Genomic DNA, 26,299 nt, shown 5'->3' on the forward strand with positions numbered 1-26,299 from the left:
GGGACCGAGTCTGCAACCCTGGCTACGTGCCCTGACTGGGAATCGAACCCCGATCGCCTGGATCCTAGGTCGATGCTCAACCACTGAGCCATGCCCAGCTGGGCTCACCTCTCTTGATCAGTGTAGGGACAAGGGTATAACGGAGGCATGCTGAGGCCTGACCAGATGAAGCCTCTAAGTCCCCTGACCAGATTTCAGAGATGCAAATGCAGATTATTTATGGATGACCCTGGTGAATTTTGTCCCATGGGGAAGACCAGGGGAGGGCAAGGGGGGAAGGTACAGGGTATGACTAAAGCATAAGGCAGGACCAGCCAAGGAATGGGGGTGGAATCAGAGAGGAATTGGGTGCGCTAGGACCAAAGGCAACTAATGAACAGAGAAAGGAAGTCCAATGAGATATGCTCTGGGAGAAAAGAATCTAAACAGGAAAGTGGGGAGGTCAAGGGTTTAGTGAATGACTACAACAGTCTCTGGGCAAGAGGGAAAAAGGGAGGAGAGGAAGTCAAAGGAAGAGGGGAAGAGCAGGGAAGGGGGGAGGAGAGGAGGGTATCGGAGGAGCCCCTTGTGGCACAAAACATGTCAGCCAGGGAGGAACGGGAGGTGGGAATCCCAGGCTGAACCTGAACGTGATTGCTATTTTTTTCCTGAGGGTTCCCCTGCACAGGCTGAGTTTAACTGCTGAAAGTATCTTGGCTGTTGACTTACAAAACCAAAAGTGAGCTGTGTGGGCCATTTTGTATGTGATTTGTTGATTAGTTGACCCTGGAGAGCCCTCTGCTTCTGCCTCTCTACCTTGGCTGTTGTAGGCAGGATTGGCAGCGTCTGGAAAAACAACTGGTTGGGCTCAGCCTTCCCTTGGTCCTCAAGGACAGCAGCCCTGGGTGTGTATAGCAAGCATTGGCCCCGTTATAGGAAAACATAGCCAATGTGGATGAGTGCAGAGTTTTGGGCCCATCGCATAGGGTGTGTTCTTGGGGGGTTGGAAAGTGACGCGGGTTGGGGTGATGTGCTGTCCTTGGGCTGTGAATCTAGCAAAGAGGGCCTCACACAGAGATTCAGCTTGTAGTCTTGGCCTCCCTGGTGCCAGGTTGGAATCTAAACCCTTCCAAACTTATTTGGTGCTAAAAAGTACCCCGGGGTGTTGGTTAAATATAAAAGTTCCCAGGATGGACCTTGTACCTATTGCATCAGAACGGGTTGTTATAACAGCAAGTTTGGCAAATACTGCTAATTGAAATACTGCTAATCGTTGGGGCCGTGGTGGGTGGAGGTGGAGCTAAAGTTGCCATGTAAAATACAGGACACCCAGTTAAATTTTGATTAAAGAACAAATAACTTTTAGTATAAGAATGTCTCAAGTATTTGCTGAATTTGGCAACCCTAAGGTGGAGGGAAATACTGGGAATTTTTATATAGTCCTGAGTTCACATCAGGAGGTAGACCAGCTCACACCCAGCATGACATCCAAGGATGAACAACGGGGTTGGGTTTAGAGAAGTAGAAGCTTCCAAGAGGAACTGCTTATTTTCTTCCCTGCCTCTGTGGGGGAAGGGTTTAGGCCACTATGTAATTCTTTTTAGTTACTAACATGATTTCATTCTCCTCTGCTGCTTTTCTTTCTTTCTAGGCGACTTATTTTATCCCCTGACCGACCCCATGAGGTAGGTAGGGTAATGAAAGTTATTCATGCTGTACTTTTCCAATTTCCACAGTGGAGTTCCTGGAGAATGGGACTAACAGCATGTGTCCCTCTCCCAGGAGAGGGCAGGAGTCTGGGTCACAGAGCATGTGGGCCTGAGCCTCCCACCCCTCTGCTTCAATGTTCCCCTGGCTCTTGGTTATTTTTGCCCTTTTTGTGTAACATCTGATTTCATTGGGAACTGGAACTTTAGTATTGTGCCCTTCCTCCTTCCAGTTTCTCTCTGAGGAACCTGGAGACAGTCTTTCTACCTGCTTGGCCTGGATTATTAAGAAAGGGAATGCTGCCCAAGTGTGTTGAGGTCACCACCTTGGTATTCTGGGGCAGGAGGCTCTCAGGAAGGGCAGGCCTGCTATGTTCCTGACCTCTGATGTCAGTGACCACGAGGGGAGGGATGGAGTCAGGTTTTGTTTCTCAGTGTTTGTATTTCTAAGGAGATTCATAACAAATCATAAGGGCTGTCAGCAAGGCTGAGCACTTCAAACCTTCTTCTAATGAGCACTGTCACATTAGAAAATGGGGGTCAGGAAATCCCCCCTCCAAACTCCAAACATTCTCTCCCTTCACGGATGCAGCTTGAAGATGCAGGATGGCCTAGCTGCTCTCACTCAGTGTCCTGGTCTCACCCTTCCCTGTCTCCTTCAACATCTGCCTTAGTCCTGGAAAGACTCTGCTCCTCAGAGCATCTTGGTCGATGCAGTCATTGCCTTTTTTGGAAGGGCTTCTCACTGGGGCTTAGTGGGCAGCTGGAGGCAGAGATAAGGTGAGGAGTTTTCTGAGTGAGAGAGAGACTGCTTCCTGAGGGAGAGGCTTCGGGAGATGGGCAGGGGCAGCAAGAGGAATTTGGGCACAAAAACATGAAATGTCAGGAAGTTCTGTGCTCTGTCATTCTGTCCTTGGCCAGAGCTGGGAGCAGAGAGGTCACATGTCTAGTTAGTGGCAGACCTAGAATTGAACCTGTTTCCTGATTTCCAGTGTTCTTTCCAATGCAGATGTCCCCCATTCGGGACTCAGATGTAAACACACAGAGCTCCGGAGGCTTGTGGAACACACACCAGGGTTTTTGGAAGGGTCATCAATTGGCTCTTTGTCCAGGGTGAGGGAGGGAAGCTTAAAGTGATAGGACAGGCTCTGGCCAGTGGCCCAGCATCATGGGATTTGCCCAAGCTTTTGAAGCTTATTTAAAATTACTGTATCCAGGAATCATTTATTGAATACTTACCCTGTGGCAGGCACCATGCTACGTGTTTTACGTGCATGGTCTTAGTCCTGCGTGACATCCCTGTGACGCTGGGGCTATTATTATCTTCATGGCATAGCTGGGGAAACAAGGTGTGGAGAGTTTTGGTGACTCATGCTGGTGACGGGCTAGGAAGAGGCAATGCTGAGATATAGCTTCAGCCAGTCTACTCCTGTGCACTTGGCCCCTACTCTCTGCTGCCTCCCAGCACTTCTGTGGGCAGTCCTGGGTCTGGTGCTGGGAACTGAAAGGGAACAGTCCCTGCCCTCGTGATCTCAGATCCTAGCCGGTGCCTTAACACAATGGCTTCCGAACTGTTTTGACCCTGACCTCCAGAAAGAAGTGGATTATATATCATTATGTATTTTATATATTACACGCCACTCTCCAATATATAAATGTTTCACAAAAAATATTTACTTTTACTATTTATATACTTTGATACCTTCTATTTTAGTCTATTCTATGCTATTCTTTTCCGTTTTATTGCATTTTATTTGACAAATAGGTGGTTGAGACCCACTACATTGATTTTGGGGACCCACAGTGGGTTGTATTTCAGAATTTGAAAAGCAGTAGTTTAACAGGCATCATACTGTATTGGTTTTCTTCCTAGCTACCAGTGCGTGAGTGGGTACTCACGCAGCCTTCCTGCTGCCTCAGTTCTGTCCATCTGTACAAAGGACCACACGAGTTTATTTATTCTGGTTTAGCTCCAAAATGCTGGGTAATCTCTAGACCCTTGGGAGGCAGCAGAGCCCACAGGAGGCAGAGAACCACCATAGCTCCAGTCACAGGGCTGCCTCTTGGGCTCCTGTTTTACAGACCCTGCCTCTGGGCACGTCCCGCTGTAACCTGAAGGAGAATCTGCTGAAGGATAGGTGTGCCCCGGAGTCCATCGAGTTCCCCCTCAGTGAGGCCAACATCCTGGAGGCCAGGCCCCTCAGCGACAAGGGCTCTGGCGACAGCTCCCAGATCACTCAAGTCAGTCCCCAGAGGATTGCACTCCGACTCCGGCCAGGTAGGGATGGGGCCCATGGGGGGGACACCAGGCAGATGACACAGGGCGTGAGCTGGCAGTCCGATGGGGAAGCCTTGGGGGAATAGCTCACTATGGAAATGGGGCAGGAAGAGACGGGTGCGGGCGAAGGTGCTGGCAGGAGAATGGAAGAAAGTGGGAGGTGGTGTGACTTGGAGTCAGAAGAGCTGAGTTTAAATCTTCACTATTTGACCTTGGGCAAGTTACTCAACCCTTCTAACGTAGCAGGGACTCAAAAAATGTTTGTCCCTTCTTTCCCCCAGTCCCTATTTTATCCAGCTTGTAGCTTTGTGTTGAGGCTCAAGTGAGATATGAGAAAGTAAGTTGTAAATCCCTTTTCCATGTGAGATTGGGGCAGGGGCATGGGGGCAAAGAAAATAGGGCAGGAGACCTACGGAGGGAGGAAGGATTAAGCTAGAGACAGGGTTTCTGAAGCACTGATTGTGACTTTTCTAATTAAATCTAGGAGAATTTAAGAAAGTACCTTCTATGAGTAAGGCACGGGGGTCTGTGGGATTCAGGGTGGGGCATAGTTCCAGAGTCTGAAGTGTATGTAGTAACTTCCACAACCTCAATGACTCAGGGTAGTAGACTCTTGGGATCCAGAGGATTAGGCGGATGGGAACTTAGAGGTGGAGAATATTAGAATGGAAAAGGTTAAAAATGGGAGGGTCAGGAGATTGGAAGGGGAATAGAATTGCAGAGGGAGAGGAGAAGGGACCAGGGTTTTTTAAGTTTAGTTTGATCAAGAACTTATTTAATCCTAAGTGTGTCCAAACCCACTTAGTAAGTCTCAGAGAGAGACAGGAGAAAAACTGACACCCTTCTGCCTTCCAGATGATTCGAAGAGTTTCTCCATCCAAGTCCGACAGGTGGAGGATTACCCTGTGGACATCTACTACTTGATGGACCTGTCTTACTCCATGAAGGATGATCTGGGGAGCATCCAGAACCTGGGTACCCAGCTGGCCTCCAAGATGCGCGAGCTCACCAGTAACCTGCGGATTGGCTTTGGGGCCTTTGTGGACAAGCCTGCATCACCATACATGTACATCTCCCCACCAGAGGCCCTCAGAAACCCCTGCTATGAGTAAGTCTTCCTCCAGAAGTCAAGACAGGGCATGGGGGCAAAGCAGATAGGGGCAGGAGACCTTCAGAGGGAGGAAGGATTAAGCTAAGAGACAGGTTTTTTAAAGCACTGTTTGTGACATAATAAATTCCCCTTAATAATTAAATCAAGGAGAATTTAAGACAGACAATGCCTTCTATGTGGGTGCTATAGATTCAGGGTGGGACATAGTTCCAGCCTTTTCTAGAGTCCGAAGCGTAGTAACTCCATAACTTCTCCGACTCAAAGTAGTACACTCTTGGGATCCAGAGTCTACTCCTCCGCTTTCCCCCAGACAGGTTCAAGTCCTGGTTTCTATTTCTAGCTCTGGGGTAGCTTTGTTGGCTACCTTCTGGCCAAATCACATCTTCTCCCTACCTTGGTCTTCCTGTCTGGCAAGTATTGGTCTAGAGTGTAGTGTCAAAAGATCCCAAAAGCTGTTTGAAGACCTAGGAAAAAAATCCATTAGCTTCTTAGTCTTGGTCACAAATAAATTGTAGACAAGAGAATGGTAAGGGGGTAGGAATAAGATCAAAAGTAGAGAGAAATTTCTGGATAAGTAGAGGAATTATGATTTCATTGTTATTTTCATCATTGTCCTCATCAAGAGTATGAGTCTTACAGGGTTAAAATGCTTATTACTTCATTGGTGGAGGTTATGAAAATCCATGCATTATAATAATTTAAAATGATGGTTTCTGAGCCTGAAAGGCACAAATTTTCTTTTTGGCTTTCAAAGTTATATGATATGCCTTTTTATGCTTCTGAGGTGTAAGGTTCCGCAGCAAAGATGTCAGCCATCAATTAAACAAACAAACCATTGGTCTGGGGACAGAAATGCTCCTGTCTGGCACAGATCTGTCAATTTAGGAACATTGTTATTGAAGAAACTTTTGCTTTATCGTTGTGTTAATGTTACTTTAGAGAAATTTGAAAAATAAGATGATAGCAACAGCAAGAGCCTCACTCTGATCTAAGCGTTCTATTTGTGTTAACTCATTTAAGCCTCACAACAACTCTTATGAGACGTGTTCTCTCATTCCCATTTTTATAGGTTAAGTATAGGGAAACTTGCCCAGGGGCCCATGACTTGTAAGTAGAGGAGCTGAGATTTGAACCAAGGCAATGTAGTCTTACAGCTCATACCCTTATCCTCTAGGCTAGCTGGGGGTAAGGTCAGTGTGGCAATTTAAGGGGTTTGGGGCCTGCACGGTCTGGGTAATTGTGGTTGTATAGAACTGGCTTGGGGATACCACTGTCCGTATTTGTTCCCCTCTTTTCCCCTCCCACTCCCACTCCCCGTGTGGCCTTTTCCATCAGGCGCTCTGCTTCAGTAGTCTTTCTCCCTTCCCAGTATGAAGACCACGTGTTTGCCCATGTTTGGCTACAAGCACGTGCTGGCGCTGACTGACCAGGTGAACCGCTTCAATGAGGAGGTGAAGAGGCAGAGTGTGTCACGGAACCGAGACGGCCCGGAGGGTGGCTTTGATGCTATCATGCAGGCTACAGTCTGTGATGTGAGTTTGGAAGGCATGGAGTGCCAGGCGTGGTTAGTGCAGATCAAATGGGGAGGAAGTGGCTCAACTGTGGGGATTTCTGTGTGAAATAAGAGATAGGAACCAAACAGAGCTTCATAGAGTATGAGCAATAAATTGCTCTTGATAAGCAACCTCTGCTTGTATCTGCTCCCTGGCCAGAGCTGGCAGTTTTTTGAGCCACATGGTACCAGATGTTCTCTGGGGAGAGCATCTTCCCATCTCTGGAAGACGTCAAACTGGGTTAACTTAACCTCAGCAAAGCAGGAAGGTGTTCAAAAAGGATTTCTTCTAGCCCACCCCAGCTTTGCAGATGCAGGTGGGTTTCTAGATGGGCCATGTGATTATCATTGGAAAAGTTATATTTGGAATTGAATCAAGAGTCTCTCAGCTGCTTGAACTAATCAGCTATGAGGCTGTTTTCCTAAGAGAACCGAAACCCCTAAGTTGGAAAGTTTCAGCTTGTTTTCCAAGGATGGAGACTGAGGCCCTTCATCAAGACAATTTGTTCAGACCTTCAGGTCCTTGGGTCTTTGTTTTCGGCCAATGACATGGTTAAAGTTGCTTTCTCTCTTTTGCCTTTTTTTAAAAAAACAGGAGAAGATTGGCTGGAGGAATGATGCATCCCACTTGCTGGTGTTTACCACTGATGCCAAGACCCATATAGCACTGGATGGGAGGCTGGCAGGCATTGTCCAGCCCAATGATGGGCAGTGTCACATTAACAGTGACAACCATTACTCTGCCTCCACTACCATGGTGAGGTTCTTGACCCCCTTTGGTCTCTGTTCATTATAACCAGGCAGAGTCTTTGTGTGAATATGAAAATGGCAGCATTTCCTCTGGGCAGGGGTCAGAGCTTGTTTCAGCCTCCCCTCACCCCCAACTAGATATCCTCATTCAGGGTACAACATGTACAATCACTAGAAATGGTCCTGTCTGTGAACAGTATCACCACTGTCTCCACTGCCTCCAGCACCAGCAGTAGCCTCATAGCATCCAGAATGGCCCCGGAGGACTTTTGCAGGTCCAGCTGGAAAGCAGGCCTTCTCATCGACTGTGCATGGTTACCCCTTCTTGGGATACCATGCTCACTTGTGGTTATTGGAAGGAGATAGAGGAAAAAGAGACAAAAATCATAATGCATGGAGAGCTGGTCCTATGAAGAAAGGTTAAAGGGCTCAGAATCATTTAGCTTGAAAGAAAGAAGGCTAAAGGATGATTTAGCTGAGACGTGAGAAGACTTCTTATAAGTTGTTGTCTATGATCATAGAAGGTTAAAAAAGAGGAAAGGCATTTAAATTGAAACAGGAGAAATTGATGTATGCCATAGAGAAAATGTACAGACCTCAGAATGCCGATACTCTGGGTGTCTTGGGGAAAGTGTGAACTCTTTAACTCTTAAAGACAGTATAGCAACTACCTTGTCTAGGTGGCTTAAAGGTACATCTGTGTTAAGGCAGAAACCTGAGCTGGATGATCTCATGAGTTCCCTGCAAAGTCTAGGATCCCAGGGACATGTTCACAATTCACCAATATACCCACTGTGGCTTGAATTCCTTGGTGTCAGCCATATCCAAGTAGAGTACTACCCAGCAATGGGTGAGTCAGTAACCATTGACATCTAATCTAGGTAAGGTTCCTTACGAGGGGCTGAAGGAGATAAAGAGACTATATGGAGGTCCTGCCCTTAGGGAGTTTTTGGTTTAGTTGAGGAGATGTGTTCCCAATAACACCAGATGCATGTTTAGTGTTAAATGGGCAGCACAGTCAATAAGGTCTCTAGGTATTCAAAGAAGGAAAGCTCATCATGAGCTGGGATGGTCAAGGAAGGCCTCCTGGAGAAGGTAGGACCTGAACTAGGTCCCTAGGCAGGAGCAGGATTACCAAAAAGGAGGCCAGTTCAGGTGGGAGAAGGAGAATGCTCCAGGTCAGTGGTAAGTTGAAGAGGGAGAGAGGTGAGTGATGATTGGAAAGGAAGGTTGGAAGGACCACATGGTGGAGTATTGCAAATGCCAAGCCAAGGCATTTGCCAGTAGTTACAAAACAGGAGGAAGCTTCAAAACAACAAGGTCTAACAGTACCTGGTCCGTGGAAGCTGCTCCTTAGTACGAATGCATCATATCTGAGTGGGAAGAAAGAGGTGCTTGGTTTTGACACCACCAGCCTGTACCTTTTCATCTATCCCTGGAGTTCCCAACTGGGTTTGTGCTGCTACTTAACCCAATGCCTCACATTGATCACAGCGTGGAAAGGTTGAAGTACCTCCACGGTCTGGGCCATGGCTCAAGTCAGCCCAGTTCTGATGCTTAGGGTCCATGGACGGATGTGAACAGGCTTCTTAACTAACTTACACATCCTTTCATTTTATAGGATTATCCCTCTCTGGGGCTGATGACCGAGAAGCTATCCCAGAAAAACATTAATCTGATCTTTGCAGTGACTGAAGAGGTGGTTAAGCTCTACAAGGTAACTACACTGTCAGGGCTTCCTGGAATGGGAGTGGGAGTGGGGCCTGTGATGGGTGGGCCTATCTCAGGGAACCAGCATTGACCATGGTCCCCAATCAGGAAAGATCCTCCTACAACCTGTTCCCAGGAGCTAATGATTCCTCTCCAACCTTGAGCCTAGCAGGATGGGTGTGTTGATGTTTGCAGTGGGGTAAGTGGTGTGAGAGGTGTTCTCTAATTTCGCTCAGCACTGAAATACTGCTGGATTTGTTCCTGGGAGTGACAAGACAAATATCTATTTTTTCCCTTCAATCTTCATTTCAAGACCCTTCATCTGACGAGGGGAGGGCTTTTGGAGACCACCACCTTCATTCAGTCAGCCCTGGATATATTTGTCTTCCTTTCTAGAACTACAGTGAGCTCATCCCAGGGACCACAGTGGGAGTTCTGTCTGCTGATTCCAGCAATGTCCTCCAGCTCATTGTTGATGCTTATGGGGTAAGTGTCTTGCTCTGGGAAAGGGCCTGCTAAGAGTTCACCTCATTTGGCATTTATTCAGGAGGGCTCAGATTTGGGAGTCCTGGCTACTAGGTTACCCTGCAGCCAGGGGATGGCCAATACTGGGAGGAGTTCAGCCCTCTGAGAAAGAAATGGCTCAGAATGAATGCCAGGAGCTTGGGAACAATGAGTGAAGAGCTTAGAGGAGATGGAAGGGAAAAAGAGGATGGGTGTGGGGATGAGAAAGAAGCAAAGCCCTGAAATTAGAGGGAGAGGGAGAGGGAGGGAGAGCTGAGCTCCAGTAGAGAGAAAAGAGGAGCTGAGCCACAGGGAAGGTGAGGTTGATTAAAAATTAGGTAGAAATTGCTACTACCGCGGTGACCAGTATTAGCACTTCCCATTGCACATCCATGAGGTTTAGATTTTATCCAGACTTACCTAGACACAAGTGGGGAAAGAGAGGGGGAACAGGGCCTGGGCTGGAAATACAGTAGGTAACAGGCTCCTCGGAGGGCGCTCTGGTAGCTGCCCGGTGAGCCTCAGCATCTGGCACTGCAGGGTCAGTCTAGGGCCACCTGGTAGATTTTGCTTGGGATGGAACTGGCACCTGCCCATTGCCTCTCAGTCCATTTCCTTACCTTCTTTTGCTCAGAAAATCCGCTCTAAAGTGGAGCTGGAGGTGCGTGACCTTCCTGAGGAGTTGTCTCTATCCTTCAACGCCACTTGTCTTAACAACGAGGTCATCCCAGGCCTCAAGTCTTGTGTTGGACTCAAGATTGGAGACACGGTAAGATGGGCTGGGCAGGGACTCACCCTGGCCTGTGCCCTGGAGTGTCTGTGGGCACCCCACCCCTTCCTCCCTGGGCCTTCTCTCTGGAGTGTCTGTGGGCACCCCACCCCTTCCTCCCTGGGCCTTCTCTCTGAGCGTCATTACAGTTTAGGTGCAGTGGAGCTACCAGCTGTTTCCTCTGAGGCTTCTGTTGCCTAAACTTTCTCCGTCTGTTAAGTGAACTTCATTGTCAGGATTTTTTAAAGCTTGAATTTAGGTCACCTGTGTCTGTTTATGCACAGCTGTTGGACGATGGAAATATTTCTTACCTTCAGCCCCTAACCAGTCTTCAACCTCCCCCAAAGCACAGCCTTTCTTTCCTCCACAGTGTAAAATGGCTGTGTCTTCTATAAACATTTGCTGAGCACTGACTTTGTGCCAGGCATTGTCCTAGTTGCTGAAGATTCAATAGCAAACCGAACGGGCAACAATACCCGCCGAGATGGAATTTCAGAATGCAAACGGCCACTTTGCCCCCAGTCCCTCCATGGCTTTCCCTCCATAATGGTTGGTTCTTCTCTGTTTCTGCCTGAGGGGGGAAGGGTTGGTGAAGGGGGTGGAGGAAGGAGAGGGATCTCTCTCCCTCTATATCCAAATTTATATTATTTATATTATCTATATCTGTCTCCACCCATCTGTCCATCTGTCTGTCTATTCTTGGACATGCACATACCTCATTTGGTAGTGGGAAGGCACCCAGTTTGGGTATTTCTGGGCAGGGCAGAGAACAGCTTACTTCCAGGGCTAGAGTGTTAAGAGAGCCCACCTGTGTCTGAGTGTGACCTTTTCCATCCAGGTGAGCTTCAGCATTGAGGCCAAGGTGCGAGGCTGCCCCCAGGAGAAGGAAAAGTCTTTCACCATCAAGCCTGTGGGCTTCAAGGACAGCCTCACCGTCCAAGTCACCTTCAACTGTGACTGTGCCTGCCAGGCCTATGCCGAGCCTTACAGTCGCCACTGCAACAATGGCAACGGGACCTTCGAGTGTGGGGTGTGCCGCTGTGGGCCTGGCTGGCTGGGGTCCCAGTGTGAGTGCTCAGAGGAGGACTACCGCCCCTCCCAGCAGGACGAGTGCAGCCCCCAGGAGGGCCAGCCTGTCTGCAGCCAGCGGGGCGAGTGTCTCTGTGGTCAGTGTGTCTGCCACAGCAGTGACTTTGGCAAGATCACGGGCAAGTACTGCGAGTGTGATGACTTCTCCTGTGTCCGCTACAAGGGGGAGATGTGCTCAGGTGAGTAGAACTGCACACCCCTCCCACCCTGGTACTCACACACGCTCACACGTCGGGGCTCGAGGTGGGCACCGGAAGGCCTGCAGGGCAGGGCTGAGTAGATGGTGTTCCGCTCCAGTGGGGGAAGACGGAAATGGGGCTCTCTTTAGCTCCTCGCAGCTCCCCGTGTCCTTGTTCATGGGGTACAGGGACGTGTGGGAAAGAGTGGGGAAACTTGCAGGCAAAAGTAGGTTTTTCTTTTCTTTCACCTGCCTTTCCCCTAATATTTTAAGTCACTGGTTCCTATTCTTTTTGAGGATATGGGTCAGCTCTTTTTTGAGGAAACAAAAGAAAAAGAAAAATCAGTGACTGATGGTAATTAAATTTTAAGTACTTATAGATTTGGAAAATACCCGATGTTAGAATATATAGTAAAATAAGTAATTGTCTTACGTGAATTTGGCTTTTCATCACAAAAAGAGTTGGAAAATAGTAATAAATAGGCAAGACATTGGAGCACATTTAATGAGCATATTTAATTGTACACTTGGAACAATGACTGGAAAATTGTAAGCTCTTATTAAATGTTGGCACTATTTGGTTATCACTATTGGTATTGCTGTTCCTCTTTGGATTCTAGATCTGTGTTGATCAAATGGTAGCCATTAGCCACATGTGGCTATTTAAAAGCAAATTAATCGATTTTAATTAAATTTAATTTAAAATTAGAAATTCAGTTCATCTCTTGCTCAGGAGCCACATGTGGCTGGTGGCTGCCGTGTTGGACAGCACAGATGTATATTGAATAGACTGCCGTAGAGAGTCCCAGCCTACTGATTAGGGATTACGATTTTGAGTCCCTCTACACGAGACTGAGTTGTTTGTCGTCCTTCTCATTACAAAAATTCAGTATAATCTTGAGGCCCACTAATCATCTCAAACTGGCTTCTCCTGTCCCAAAGACCACTCCTCAGGTGCTTCCCAGCTAGAAGCTGAACTGATGTTAACATAGTCTTTATCTGCACTGACAGCACTCTAGGAGGCAAATCGGCCATCTGAATTGTTCCTGGGGCGCTGGGGATAGGCTTTTACTGGGCTATAACCACTGTGGATTAATCCCTCTTGTGAAAGACAGTTTGAAGACGTTTGCAAATTGATTGGGACTGGTTTATGGGTGTGTTGTGTGGCCAGTCGAACAGAGATAATTGGCTTTTACGGTGATCAAATCCCTGACCCAAGTTGGCTTCGTTTGCATTGGGGTTCTAACCAGCTGAGCTAATCCACCAGATGTTCACTTCAGCATCAGCCTTTAAAGAGGCTTGATTAGGAAGGTAAATTTTGTCATTCTAAAGCCTGTCCAAGTAATATAAAAATGGCTTCTTTTTATTATCAACATTGTTTCCTTTACTCGTGCCAACAAACTATGAGAGAGACATTGGAGAAAGAGGTTGTCAGAGTGATTAGGGGAGAGAGAGATCAGGGACACACACACACGCACGCACACACAGCAGTCTGAATTAAGGGATGAGGCAGGAGTTTAAGCTCATTTTAATATTTAATGCTATTTATATCATATTCAAAGTACCAAAAGGAATAGGAAAGTTGGACATGGGAACTCCTTGTGGGGGAAGGTTGGGGCTGAAGGGGAGGGAGTTGCCGGAGGAGGGGCCTGCAGAGAGCCCACTGTGGGCACTAGGGACAGAGGGAGGTGCCCTAGGCCTCCGTGGGCTGATTGTTCCTGGTCTGGTGTGAGATGGTGTGGGAGGGATCCCGGCCGAGTGTTTCCTTTGGCTGCCGGCCCACTGAAGCCACGGCACATAGCTGCGAGGGTCAGCAGCCCCGGTCCCTGCCTCCCACCAGCGCAAGAACAGCTTGTCCTCTATCTGCTGCAGCTAGTTCGTGAGCGAACCACAGCGGCCACTGCAGCCTCTCAAGGCTTCCCTCCCCCACTTCCTGCCAGGGCGCTGGGTGCCCACTGGTCTCAGGGCTGGACCTTGTGGTGCCATGATCACATTCCCCAGTGACAGATACTCGGATGGACACAATCATTGAGCGCCTGCCCTGTGCCGGGCACCCAGTCCATAGGGGTGAGCAGGGGTCATGCATGATTCCTGACCTCTCAGAGCTTATAGCCCAGCTCGCCATTGCCCCTCCCCAGAGCTGGTGGCCTGCGGTCTGTTGGTTGCTGCAAGCAGGGGCTCCTGAGGCAGGAGGGCTATGACTTGGCCATTCCTCTAGCCCGGGCCTTCCCTCTGCTCTCATTCCCAAAGGAGGCACTCATGGTCTTCACGGTTGGGAGTGTGTCCTTGACCTAGAGAGACTCTTACACCTGCCACATCCATGAACACAGATTGATCAGGCACCCTCGAGAGCCAGCTTCTGTGCTGTGTGCTGTAGTGATGTGGGAGAGAGAGACATGAAAAAGATGGTTTTGCCTTTCATTAACGTACCTAAAGGTAATTCACAACACGAGGCACAACCTGCCAGATCCCAGAAGAGAGGTGTCCTCAGGGAGTGTTATAGAAGTCCACTGGATAGAGACTCACGGTGGACAGGGGAAGCCTGGGTGGCTTCATGGAGGAGGTGGGATGTCAAAGGAAGGGCTGGCTCATAAAGGAGAGGAGCAGAGTGATAGCGGAGTGAGGCATCAGCTCAGAAGGTCAAGTTGTGTAGAAAGTGATTGGTTTCCTCTGGCCTGAAACATGGGCTCCTCCTTTCCTCTCCTCCTCCCCCAACTCCCCTCGTTGCTTTCCTCTCTACTGTCCTCCTCTTTCTTACACTTTCTCTTATTCCCACCCCCCTCTGACTTTCCAGTGAACCCAGACTCAGCTGCCCGGTTGCTGGAGGGGTGCCAGTCCTGTGACATTACTACACTGTGGCTTCCTTTTACGGGTCGGCCCTGCCAGGGCTTGGGGTCAGCCTGCTGGCTCTGGCCAACCACTTCCACTCCCAAGCTCCCGCCCTGGCTGGCCCAGCAGACCGTCTTCTGAAAGATCACTCTGTTTAGCTTCACAAAGGAAACGCTATGGGACAAGGGTTTCTGAGGAGGCCGGGCCTCTGAGTGCTGTTGGCCTTCCTGTCTGGGGGTCGTGGCCGAAAGCTGGGTGTAGTGGGCACTGTGGGCCCCGCTCTGCTGGCTGGCACACCCCTCCCCAGCTGCTGCTGGGCCGCTGGTAGTTGCTCAGAGCTGCCTTTTCTTGGGAGAATTGCCGTCTGCTGACAGGAGCTGTTTTGCCTTTGCCGTTGGTCATTGGCCATCAGACCTGGGCCAGTGACTGATGGATACGGGGTTACACAGGGGCAGATCCTTTGCCTCAAAGGTGGGGCTAGCTCTGGGGAGCCATTCATGCTCTGTGCCCACCGTGGGATCAGGCTGCAGGGAGTCTCCAGCTGAAACCACATTCCTGCCACCCTTTGACTCCTGCCCTGACCTGCTGCCCTCCCTCCCTCCTACTAAGTCACTTGAACAGAGTTCTCACCACAAGCTGTTCTTGTAGGGACCCCAATCTCTTTCTTCTTTCTCCACCCTCTGCCAGCCCAGCGTCTCTACTCTGCATCTCTATTGGGCAGCTGTAGCAGATGAGCTCGTGTTTCCTATCCTTCCTGGGAAACAGATGTTTCTTTCCAAGGCAGCGAAGGTGTGTGCCCTGCGTGTTGAATGCCCGTGTGGTTACTAAAGGGTGGTGCAAGGGTCACTGGCAGAGGGACCTGTAGTGGCCAAGAGGCATTAGTCAGACCCACTGGGGAGCAGGAGGTGCCAGCTCGCTGCTGTTTGAGCCTGGCCATGCACACGCGCCCCTCCAGCATCACGAGGCCCATCTGTTCTCACAGTGGCATGGTTTGCAGACCCATTCAGGTGACTTCCCCCTTGCTCCCTGCCTTTCCTCTGATTAACAATCAGATTTTTATTATTTATCCACTTCTTCCTGACTCAGAGTCCTAGGGAATGAGTCACCTTTACGCAGGTTTAGGGGCCAAGTTCTAAAGCCTTGTTAAGTGAATATTAGGGGAATATAGCGTTGAGAGTTACTGTCAGCATTCAAGCAGTATAAGCCCCACCCCAGTCTCCGATTCCTACACGCATGTAGTAAAGGGAATAGGTCTTTTCTACTAGGGCCTATGGCTCTGTACAGTAATAGGATAAGACAACACAGAGCGCACGTTGGTGAATGTGTGTGTGTGTTCCCAAGAATTTAACTAGGATGTAACCTCCGTGAGAGGAGGGACCCTGCCTGTCTTACTCACTGCTGAATGTCCAGTGCCCACTAGGTGGTGTGAGCTCAGTAAATATTTGTTGAATGAATGGATAAATTAGCATTAATTGCACGCCTATTCTGTATCAGATATTATTCTAATCATTATTGATGAAAAATTAATATTTGGTGCCAGTTGGATACTGGAAATATCAGGGGGAACACTTTGTAAAGTGTACTAACCATTACGCTGTACATCTGAAACTAATACAAAATAATATTGAATATAAACTGTAATTGAAGAAAATTAATATATGTGCTCTCCCATCAAGGAGCTCACAATCTAGAAGGAGAAACAGACAGGCAAGCAAAAGGGTTGAATTTAAGGGTTATATATAAGTGCTGGCAGAACACATGGCTGACAGTTGATTTGGCCTGGGGAGGTCAGAAGGAGTCACTGAGAGGGAGGAACATCTGAGTTGAGCCTTAAAGGGTGAGTGGGAGTTTAACAGTGGTCACAGGAGGAAAAGGCATCTAGACCGAGGGAACAGCATGAACATAAGCATGGGGATGGCACAGAGGGTGGTGAGTTCAGTGGGGTGGCTGATGTGTGGCCATGCGGGGTGGGTGCTGAGAGACGAAGCTGGAAAGCAGGCTGGGCCGCCGTCATGGAGTCAGGCCCTCTCCAGCGGCTCTGCCCCCGTGGGCTGTGTGTTTTCAGGCCATGGCCAGTGCAGCTGTGGGGACTGCCTGTGTGACTCCGACTGGACCGGCTACTACTGTAACTGTACCACGCGCACGGACACCTGCATGTCCACGAACGGGCTGCTGTGCAGCGGCCGGGGCAAGTGCGAATGCGGGAGCTGCGTCTGCATCCAGCCGGGCTCCTACGGGAACAACTGTGAGAAGTGTCCCACCTGCCCGGATGCCTGCACCTTTAAGAAGTGAGTGGGCAGAGAAGTGAATTGGCTGCCGGATTTGGGTGGGGGAGGTGGAGAGGGTCCCCCAGACTAGAAGCCCCAACTCTCCAGGTTCAGCCTCTTGCTCGCCAAAGCTTTACGGGGAGGAGCCTGCTCCAGCCACATGGCTAGCTTTCCTCTTTCCCTGAAAACTTTGGGGGAAGTTGGAGGTGGAGCCAACCATGAAGGAGACAAAGTAGTACCAGCTTTACTGCAGTTGGAGAAACCCCTCTTCTAGGGTTCCTCCCTGAGTTGGGAGGAAGCTAAACCAGATAACTCCTGGGGAACGTTCCAGTGCTGACGTTCTGATTCTGTGGGAGATGTGGGGCTGGAGTTATTAAAGACACTATGGAAACCGACATTCACCAGTACAGATGCCACTCATTTGGGGGTCAGACGAAGCTTCTGGCAGCTCAAGCCCGTGGCACTACCATTTCTCCTTCCGCTTAAGAGTGGTAAGAGAAATAGCATCTGTATGGAGTCCCATGCTTAGAAGGGTCCCCTCAGCCCCCCAACTTGGTTTAATGCTCTACTGTCACTGTCTTGAAATTCTTAGTAATTTTTTAAACACAGGATTTGACATTTTCATTTTGCACTGGGTTCCTAAACTATGTGACTGGTTCTGACTTTAAGGCTCCCAGAAGTGGCATAGGATTCACTCTCCTGTCACAGTCTTGGATGGAGAAACTTAATGATGGCCCTCGCCATTGTGGCTCATTTGGTTGAGTGTTGTTCTATGCGCCTAAATGTTACACGTTCAATTCCTGGTCAGGGCACATGCCCAGGTTGTGGGCTCAGTTCCCCAGTCAGGATGCATGCAGGAGGCAGCCGATCGATGTTTCTTTCTCACATTGATGTCTGTCTCTCTCTCCCTCTCTCTCTCCCCCCCTCCCTTCCCCTCTCTCTAAAATCAATAAAAACATATTTTGGAGGGGAAAAAAAGAAATTTAATGACATTACCTGGAGGCCTCTGCCCTCCAGACCCTGAACTCCAGACTTGACTTTCTGGGCCCCAGAATTGTCTTACAGATGTTTCTGTTTGTGTGTTTTCTGAGCTGGAGCAGCTTCCTGGGTGTGTGGAGGTCAGAGTGAAACTGAAACACTCGAGGTTGCTCCTCCCTTGCCTTAATCTTGGTGTCCTCTTTCCTTAGGGAGTGTGTAGAGTGCAAGAAGTTTGACCGGGGAACCCTACACACAGAAAACACCTGCAACCGTTACTGTCGTGATGAGATTGAGTCTGTGAAGGAGCTTAGTAAGTTCAGCACGTTAGTTTTTCTGATATAATCTCAGAAACTTTCCAACTCTTATCTGTAAAATGGGAGAGTAATTTTGACCGCCAAATCCATGTCGTGCAGGCCTGATGCACAGCAGGCACATAATAAAAGCTGACTTGAGAGTCCCCCTCACTTTTACTAATTTGTTCAGCAGACCCTCCCCTTTTAGCTTCCTGGAACCCACAGACTTAGCAAGGTCCTACAAATAACTTTCAAAGTGTTTACAAATCAGGCAATCCTAACTATACCTCCTCAAGGAAAAGGAGAGAAGGCACCCCATTTTAGATGAAGAAACTGAGGCACAGGGCAAAAAAGTAGTTACCCATGACAGTCTTAGCTTAGTAGGCTAGTAAGCATTTGCTAAGAATGCCAAGGCATTCAGCTTTGCTGGTTTGGAGGGGAACCTTCACCCTTATGGATATGTATCCAAAATCATTACCCTGAAGCCTTTTTGGTTCTCTGGAGCCCCTAATGGAATAGACAGATAGAAATACAGTGGGGAGCAATTCTTGCCTGCAGTTATTCTGGTTTATACTTCATCTTAACTTAAAGATCATCTTTGCTTCTGTCAGCACATCTGATATGTTTTTCTGGGCTAGGTAGTATTGGGTGGTGCCGGGGAGATGGAAATCTCTCTGGAGATAGTAATCTCCCACAAAAGCAGGAAACATGTTTTCAGTGAGAGCTACAGAAAGACACAGCCAGCCAGTCAGCTTCTGGGTGGGCGGGTTACGGAAAAGAGTCAGATCTCTGGACCCTTTGGCAAATATCAGAAGCAGGGCTGGGTGAGGGTAGTGATTTGGGGACTGAGTTTAAAGAAACAAGTTTTCCTCTGGAGGAGACTGACTGTACTTGCTATGATTAGTTCAAGGAGGAGAGGCTGTTCAGGTGTGAGGTATTTTTATTATCTACACCAGATGAGTATTACAGGTTAGTTGATAAGTATTTCTATGCCCTGCCCCACCATGATAATCATAAAAATAAATGCTTATTTGTATGGAATTTCATAACTTATAAAAGTTATAAAAGTATATTTCCATGCACAATATCTTATGCTTCTCCCAACAACCTAATAAAGTAGAACTTACCTCCATTTTGAGGATGAGGAAACTGAGTCTCAGGAAAGTTAAGTAACTTGCCCAAGCAAATTAGTAGTGAGTTAAGATTAGAACTAAATCCTGAAATTTTTACTCTTTCCATGGTACTAGAATACCACTGGTTTACTAAATTAAAGGCTTATTGAGTTAAAGTTTGTAGTCTGTGCTTTGAGACTCACGCTAGTCCTACTACCTCACTTACTTGCTGTGTGACCTTGGCACATTTGCTTAATCTCACCGTGTGTCAGTTTTACCCATCAGTTTCATCAGTGTAGGCCATGGTGCAGCTGGTGGAGGGTAACCCATAGTTTCACTGTCAGAATCACAAGTTTTAGAATGAGAAGGGGTGAAGTCTACAAAATGTGATGGAGTCAGAGAAGAGAGGATGGCTCTGGAAAGCAACAGTGAGTCAGAAGCAGAAATGGAGGAACGCTAAGGGCTGAGTGAACTGTTGAGAATCATTGAGCAAGCAGAGAAGGGAATGAGAGGGAACACCCACTCTTTACTTTATGCCATTTAATTCTCACTGCTTGGTAAGGGTATAATTTCCCTTTTATAGATGAAGAAAGAGGGACTTATGGGGTCAAGTAACTTCCTGAAGATCACACAGCTGGAAGGTAGTAGAGCCAAACTTTGAATCATGATTGTGTAATACTATTATATCATGTCTCTTCCAGAGGAAGGAATAAAAACAAAAAAAGACCTATGAGGGACAAAATACATCAGTTAGGGTCATTTGGAGGCAAATTGCCAGGCACGACAACCATCTCAAATCTAGGCACCTTGCCTAATGTCAAACATGGGACTTTCTGTTGTATACTTTCACAGAAATTTCATGACTGGGGTTTTGAGGTAGCCCCATCTTCTAGGAATTGACCCTTTTTTTTTTCATTGGCCCATCTTTCCCCCTCTCCCAGAGGACACTGGCAAAGATGCAGTGAATTGTACCTACAAGAATGAGGATGACTGTGTCATCAGATTCCAGTACTATGAAGACTCCAGTGGAAAGTCCATCCTGTATGTGGTAGAAGAGCCAGGTGAGTGGACCCTGAGGGCCCCTGGCCCTGCCCCCAGGGAGAGGGAGAACCATATTAGGCAGTTATTTTACCTGTCATGCTTCTTAAAAGGAACAGCCAGGTTAAGCCTGACCTTATAAGCAGTAAGTTAGGGCCTGCCATCTGGGTGTGGGGAATATTGAAATACAAATATTAGCAAGAAAATTATTTGCTAATTGAGGAGATAGAAAATAAGGTGGGTAAGAAGAGGAAGGTAAATATGGATCCCATGAAGGAATAAAATATATCATAGCATTTTTTTGAGTTGATAATGTTAAGTAGTAAGGAATTTAGGTTCTAGGACTTTTCAGCACAAGGCATCTGCTCTACTGTAAGTTAAATGGTTGCCAAGAGCAACCTGCTTGCTTTAAAAGAAAAAGTCAGAGTCCTGAGCCCTGCGCTATTTCCACAAAACTTTGCCTCTGTGCTCGTTAGTAATGCTCTTAGTAATTATGATGTACCCCAATATTTCGAGGTGATAATGCTTTAGATGCATCACTTCCCCCAATGAGCCTTCTCAGACTCCTCCAGCCTCATTCCACTGATGAGGTTTGGTGTTCCTGTTTGATTCTCATAGCAGCCCTGCTTTCCTTAAGGGGCCTTGATCACACTATTAAATTGCTTCTCAATCACCTGTCTTCCTCAGTAGACCATAAGCTCCATGAACACAGGAAAGGTCTGTGTTATTAATTGGTATATCCCCATACTTGGCTCAGTCATCTATACAGAAGATACTTAATAAATGGCTTGTGAATGAATTAATAGGGCTGATTATTCCTAGGAGACAGGCAGGCTTGTATACATCTTGGTATCTATTAGGACAGTTTTGTTTTTGTTTTTTGTTTGTTTGTTTGTTTGTTTTTTAATCTTCACCCAAGGATATTTTTTCCATTGTTTTTCGGGGGGTGAGAGGTAGAAACAGAAACATCGATGTGAAAGAGACACATTGATTGGTTGCCTCCTGCATATGCCCCGACCGGGGCCGGGGATTGAGCCTGCAACCGAGGTAGATGCCCTTGGCCAGAATTGAATCCGGGACCCGTCAGTACACAGGCTGTCACTCTAACTACTGAGCCAAACCAGCTAGAGCAGGACAATTTGGGCTGCTTGGAGAAGGAAGTAGATGAAGGTGGGCAAAGGGCTGCTACATTAATGTCACCCAGCTTGTTGCTGTCGCTGTGGGTAGGGGAGAGCATGGTAGCCCATATGTGATATTGTTCATCTGCCTCTCCCAGAGCTCTCACCCTTCATAAGGGAAAAGGAAGTGAAAGAAAGGGCATCACTTTAGTTTTATTTAGCAACTCAAGGGAAAGCTGACCCGGGGAAGGGGAGAGGGAAGTCTGGGTGTGTATCTGTGGAGAGCAGATGTGAATTATTTGGACATGACTTTCTCACACTTTTCCATCCACCTGTGTTAACACACTTCACAGATTTTCCACACCCACCTTATCGGTACCTTTGCCCCTTCTCATTTCAGAAGGGTGGGCTGTGCTTGCTTTTGTTCCCAGCTGTTTTCACTAATTTATTTACGTAGCTCCAGGTATATAGTCTTGCAGATCACTTCATCTCTTTGCTACCGTAATCCTTGACGGTACTCTTGCTGTATCAGTTACCAAAATCTTTTGGATGGGTGTTCTGAGACTGGAACCTTCTAGTTGGAGTCATGGGGAACAAAGATGATGATAACCTGGGGTGGTACGAATAACCCCTGGCAGGGGGTAACTTTTCTGGCTTACTGACAGTAGGCCCCTCCCTCCACATTAGGAGATGGGACCCAGGCCTGCATTTCCTGTCTTTTATTGCACTGAAATTCCAAGTTCTGCCTCTCTCTCCTCTCACCCCCACCCCAAACCATTTTCAGGGGCTCTGGCTTTGAGTAAGATGTAGCATCTGGGATCCTGGAGTACTGGAGGAGATTATTTCCATTCTCTTCCCTAACATGCCCTTGCAGAGGCTCTCTTTGAAGGGCTGAGCCCCTGCAGGGTAGTCAGGAGAGCACTGCCAAAGGGTTTGGTATTGACTGCAAAAGGGTTTGGTATTGACTCCCTGAGCTGGGTCCTCATGGCTCCTGGATAGGATTACCTAATAAAATACAGTATGTCCATGCAATACTTGGTATATACTTATGCTAAAAAGTTATTCACTGTTATTAATTAAAATTTAATTGGACTTCCTGTACTTTTGTCAAATCTGCTAACCCTACCCAGTCTTCCCGTGGCTTCTCATCCCTGTGGCTGGGAGGGCTCTCCAGAAACTCCCTGCAGGAAGCCTGCCATTCACTCATTTTAGGACAGATGTTTAACATATCTACCCCCCTAACCCCACAAAGACCTCCTGGCATTCTACCTGTCCTGCCCATACTGACATGCAGAATTGAAGAGATTTCACTTTGGGTTTGGAGGGCCCGCCCTACTCAGTCTTCCAGAGAATTCATAATTGCTTTTCCCAGAAGAACTGGGGCCCTTCACTCCTGGGAACTCAGACATTGGAACTTACAGCTTCTCTCCAGGCGCTCCTTTAATTACAGACAGGCTGTAATTTGGTGGCTTTGGAAATTGCCAGCTTGGGTTTGTGGTGGCGGTTGTTTTGGGGTAGTATGTGGTGAGCATAGGGTGTATGTTTAGAGAAGAAGGTGGGAGACAGTGTGGAAAGTGGGTGTGACCTCCTCTCCAGACCCATCAACAGGCATATATACAAACACTTAATTACATAACACCTGAGAAGTTACTGGGGTGAGGTCACCCATCAGACACCTGTGGTTTATGCAAAGCAGAGCTCTGCTGAGCATACTTATCCTGACCCTCAGGAGGATGACTCACCTCTGTCTGTGTTGATTGTTGACTGGAGTTGAAGAGGAAGTCAGCTCTCAATAGGGTTAGGATTTTAGATGACTAAATATTTTGGGAAGGAACCCAAAATATTGTCTTGGTTGGCAGGCCGCCTGGTCTCTAAGTATGCCAAAAAGGTCATTAGATTCCCAGCCCTCAGGGATGTAAATATCTGAACCAGGGTAACAAACTCAGGTACCTACAAGAGCTAAGTAAATAAATTAGTGAAAACAGCCAGGTATAACAAGAGCACCAGTGATAATGGTAGCTGATATTTATTGTGCACCAACTCGATGCCAGACACTGTTCTGAAGTTCTTTAAATTCCTTAATTATTCCTCATAGCAAGTTTTCAAAGTCTGTGCTGCTAGTTTCTCCATTTTAAAGATGGTAAAACAGGAAACAGACACCCAGAGAGGTTACAAAATTTATCAAAGGTCACATAGCAAAGTAAGTGGTAAACGAGGATTCAAACCCATGCAGTCTGGCTCCAGAGCCCACAGTGGCACAGACTCAGTGACAAGCCACACTTTGCTAGTGGAGAAAAGAGAGAGTGGTGAGGACTGTGGCCAACATGTCCCATCTAAAAGGACAGCTGCTCCTCAGCTCTCGCCAGTTGCTGCCTTGTAAGAATATAGGCTGTGTTTCTAGGTCTTTTGATTTTTTTAAAGAATAATAATCTGGTACTTCAAGGGGAGACTCCTGAGTATTCAATATTGCCAATAAAATCACAGTTTTAGTAAGTACTGTGTGAACCCACATCGAGTAGACTAGATTCTGCCTGATTTAAACTGCTCAGGACAGATTATTGCTGTCCTAAAAGTTGCCCCCTCTCCTTTTAAAGAGTAATTGATTTTTTTTTTTTATAAGTCCTGTTTCCTTCAGGGAATTTTCCTTCAGATAATTTTTTAGTACTTCATTACTTTGTCAAGAAGATCTAATTTGGCCCTGGCCGTTTAGCTCAGTTGGTTAGAGCATCGTCCCGATACACTAAGGTTGCGGGCTTGATCTCCGGTCAGGGCACATACGAGAAACAATCAATGAATGCATAAATAAGTGGAGCAACAAATCAATGTTTCTCTCTCTCTCCCCTCCTCTCTCTAAAATCAATAGAAAAATTTTTTAAAAAAAGATTCTTATTTGTAGCCGGTTCAAGTGATTCCTGCTCCAATCACAACCACCCTGCTCTGTGCTCTCTCCTGACAGAGTGTCCCAAGGGCCCTGACATCCTAGTGGTCCTGCTTTCAGTGATGGGGGCCATTCTGCTCATTGGCCTCGCTACTCTGCTCATCTGGAAGCTCCTCATCACCATCCATGATCGGAAGGAGTTTGCGAAATTTGAGGAAGAGCGAGCCAGAGCAAAATGGGACACGGTGAGAGGCTAGGCTGGGTGGGCCTGGGCGTTTCCCTAAGTCGTTGGTTTGGAGCCCTAAGTGGGCGCAGCAGATGCTTACAGTGTCCAGGTGCAGCCAGTAGTTTTGCAGTTAGCCTCTGATCTGGAAACTGGGAGATGGTCTACCTGTCCCGCTGTCCTTACACTCCTGGAAGCCACCTGATTCTCTCTCTACCACCAGTGACCACGGGCCACGTCAGTGAGCACTGACTGAGGACAGATTGGGCCTGACTCTGCTCTGAACACTGTGAAGAGATGAAAAGGAAACAATCTCCAATTGAGGGAGACAAGATAAACTTGAGAATCCTACATGAAGAATATATATACTAACATACTTCATATACTAATGGGGTTTAAAGTGTTAAACACAAACAGAAAAAATGTAGCAATAGCTGACATTTACTGAGGAGTTACCATGTACCAGGAACTGCTCTAAATGCTTTTTACGAATGAACTTATTTCATCCCCATAACAACCCTATGTGACAGGCGACATTATTATACCAATCTATAGCTAAGGCAACTGAGCACAGAGAAGTGGGAGGGTGTTAGGCTATCCCTTTATGGGCCAGCTGCTTAGAAATAGCAGCAGAATGTCATCCCATCTTACTCTTTTTTCTCAAATGACGAAAGCTTCCAAATCAGACTCCACTTTTGTGCTTCCTGCTGTTTATCTTGATTGAACCCAAACAAGCACTTTTGGGAGAAACTTCTATATACTTAATTTTACTCTATTCTCCTTTGGCTCATCTACATTTCAGCTTTTTTTCTGGATCTTCCAAATGGCCATTTGACTCCTTGACTCTCCAAGTTTAGGCTGTTTGTTCCCATTTGATGGTGACCTCAGGCCTTTGGTGACCAAGGGTTCCAAGAAACTCAGATGTTTCTGTTCAGACAATGTAGAAATCCCGAGCCTTACACTTCCTGGAAACCACCCGATTCTCTCTCTACCACCAGTGACCATGGGCCACAGTGTTCAGAGCAGGGTCGGGCCCACTCTGTGCTCAGTCAGTGCTCACTGACATGGCCCGTGGTCACTGGTGGTAGAGAGAGAATCGGGTGGTTTCCAGGAAGTGTAAGGACTCAGGATTTCTACATTGTCTAAACAGGAGGCACATGAGAATGTGTTGTTTCTTGAAACTACCACTAAGGAGCACCAGACCTTATGGGATTTGTCACTTTTTATTAGGAAATAATTTGGGAAAGCTAGTAAGCGTCTTTTTCCTGATAACATGACAGCTTGTGGGTAGTGCTCGAAGGGATGAGATGAGAACATATTTGGAATTATTTGAGCAAAAGCTGTCCTCTGTGTTCCAAACACCACCTTGTACATTTCTCTCCCTTGCCCACGTCCCCCAGCACGGTCATAATTAGGAAAGAAATGGGAAAGAGCAAAAGGAAGCGTGTTGGAGAGAGGGAGGAACTGCCGGTTAAAAGCTCTTCTGAAATGCTTGGAATCCAAAAAGGGATGGGATGAATGTAACCCTTGGAAATAGTGGCAGGATGGCATTCCATCTTCTCCTGCCCATTCCCATTTACGAGTGAACGCGCGAGTACGATCAGCATTAAGCTGCTCACTGTCTGCCTGTCCCAGAGCAGCGTGTCGTGGCAGATTTCTCGGATGAAACTAGGCCTGAGGGTAGGGCAGAACTGATTCACGGTCAGACCCTTTTCTGTTCTCTCCGCAGGCCAACAACCCACTGTATAAACAGGCCACGTCCACCTTCACCAACATCACCTACCGGGGCACTTAATCACCGGCAGCCGTCCTCAGATCACTATCAGACTGTCCCGGGATCGGGATCGTGGGCATCTCTGCCATCGTGTTTACAGGGGACAATGTCTGTGGGCGGGATCGGGGACTTGGAGTGGGGTGGGGAGGGAGAAGGTCCGTGC

At 47.5% G+C, this 26,299-nt stretch overlaps 1 protein-coding gene across 1 annotated transcript in view; it reads left to right on the plus strand.

Annotated features, from left to right (window-relative positions):
• Positions 1–26,299, plus strand: part of ITGB3 (integrin subunit beta 3) — a 39,698-nt gene extending 13,399 nt beyond the window's left edge. The window contains exons 3-15 of the mRNA XM_087825663.1: positions 3,768–3,963; positions 4,819–5,071; positions 6,444–6,606; positions 7,222–7,383; positions 8,998–9,093; positions 9,483–9,572; positions 10,225–10,359; positions 11,198–11,627; positions 16,521–16,743; positions 17,910–18,010; positions 20,047–20,166; positions 24,218–24,384; positions 26,092–26,299. Coding sequence (XP_087681789.1) covers positions 3,768–3,963; positions 4,819–5,071; positions 6,444–6,606; positions 7,222–7,383; positions 8,998–9,093; positions 9,483–9,572; positions 10,225–10,359; positions 11,198–11,627; positions 16,521–16,743; positions 17,910–18,010; positions 20,047–20,166; positions 24,218–24,384; positions 26,092–26,157 — 2,202 coding nt within the window. The 3' untranslated portion in view covers positions 26,158–26,299. The remainder of the gene's footprint in view (positions 1–3,767; positions 3,964–4,818; positions 5,072–6,443; positions 6,607–7,221; positions 7,384–8,997; positions 9,094–9,482; positions 9,573–10,224; positions 10,360–11,197; positions 11,628–16,520; positions 16,744–17,909; positions 18,011–20,046; positions 20,167–24,217; positions 24,385–26,091) is intronic.

Source organism: Miniopterus natalensis, chromosome 17 (genome assembly GCF_054644295.1).
Source record: "Miniopterus natalensis isolate mMinNat1 chromosome 17, mMinNat1.hap1, whole genome shotgun sequence".
Classification (NCBI taxonomy): domain Eukaryota; kingdom Metazoa; phylum Chordata; class Mammalia; order Chiroptera; family Miniopteridae; genus Miniopterus; species Miniopterus natalensis.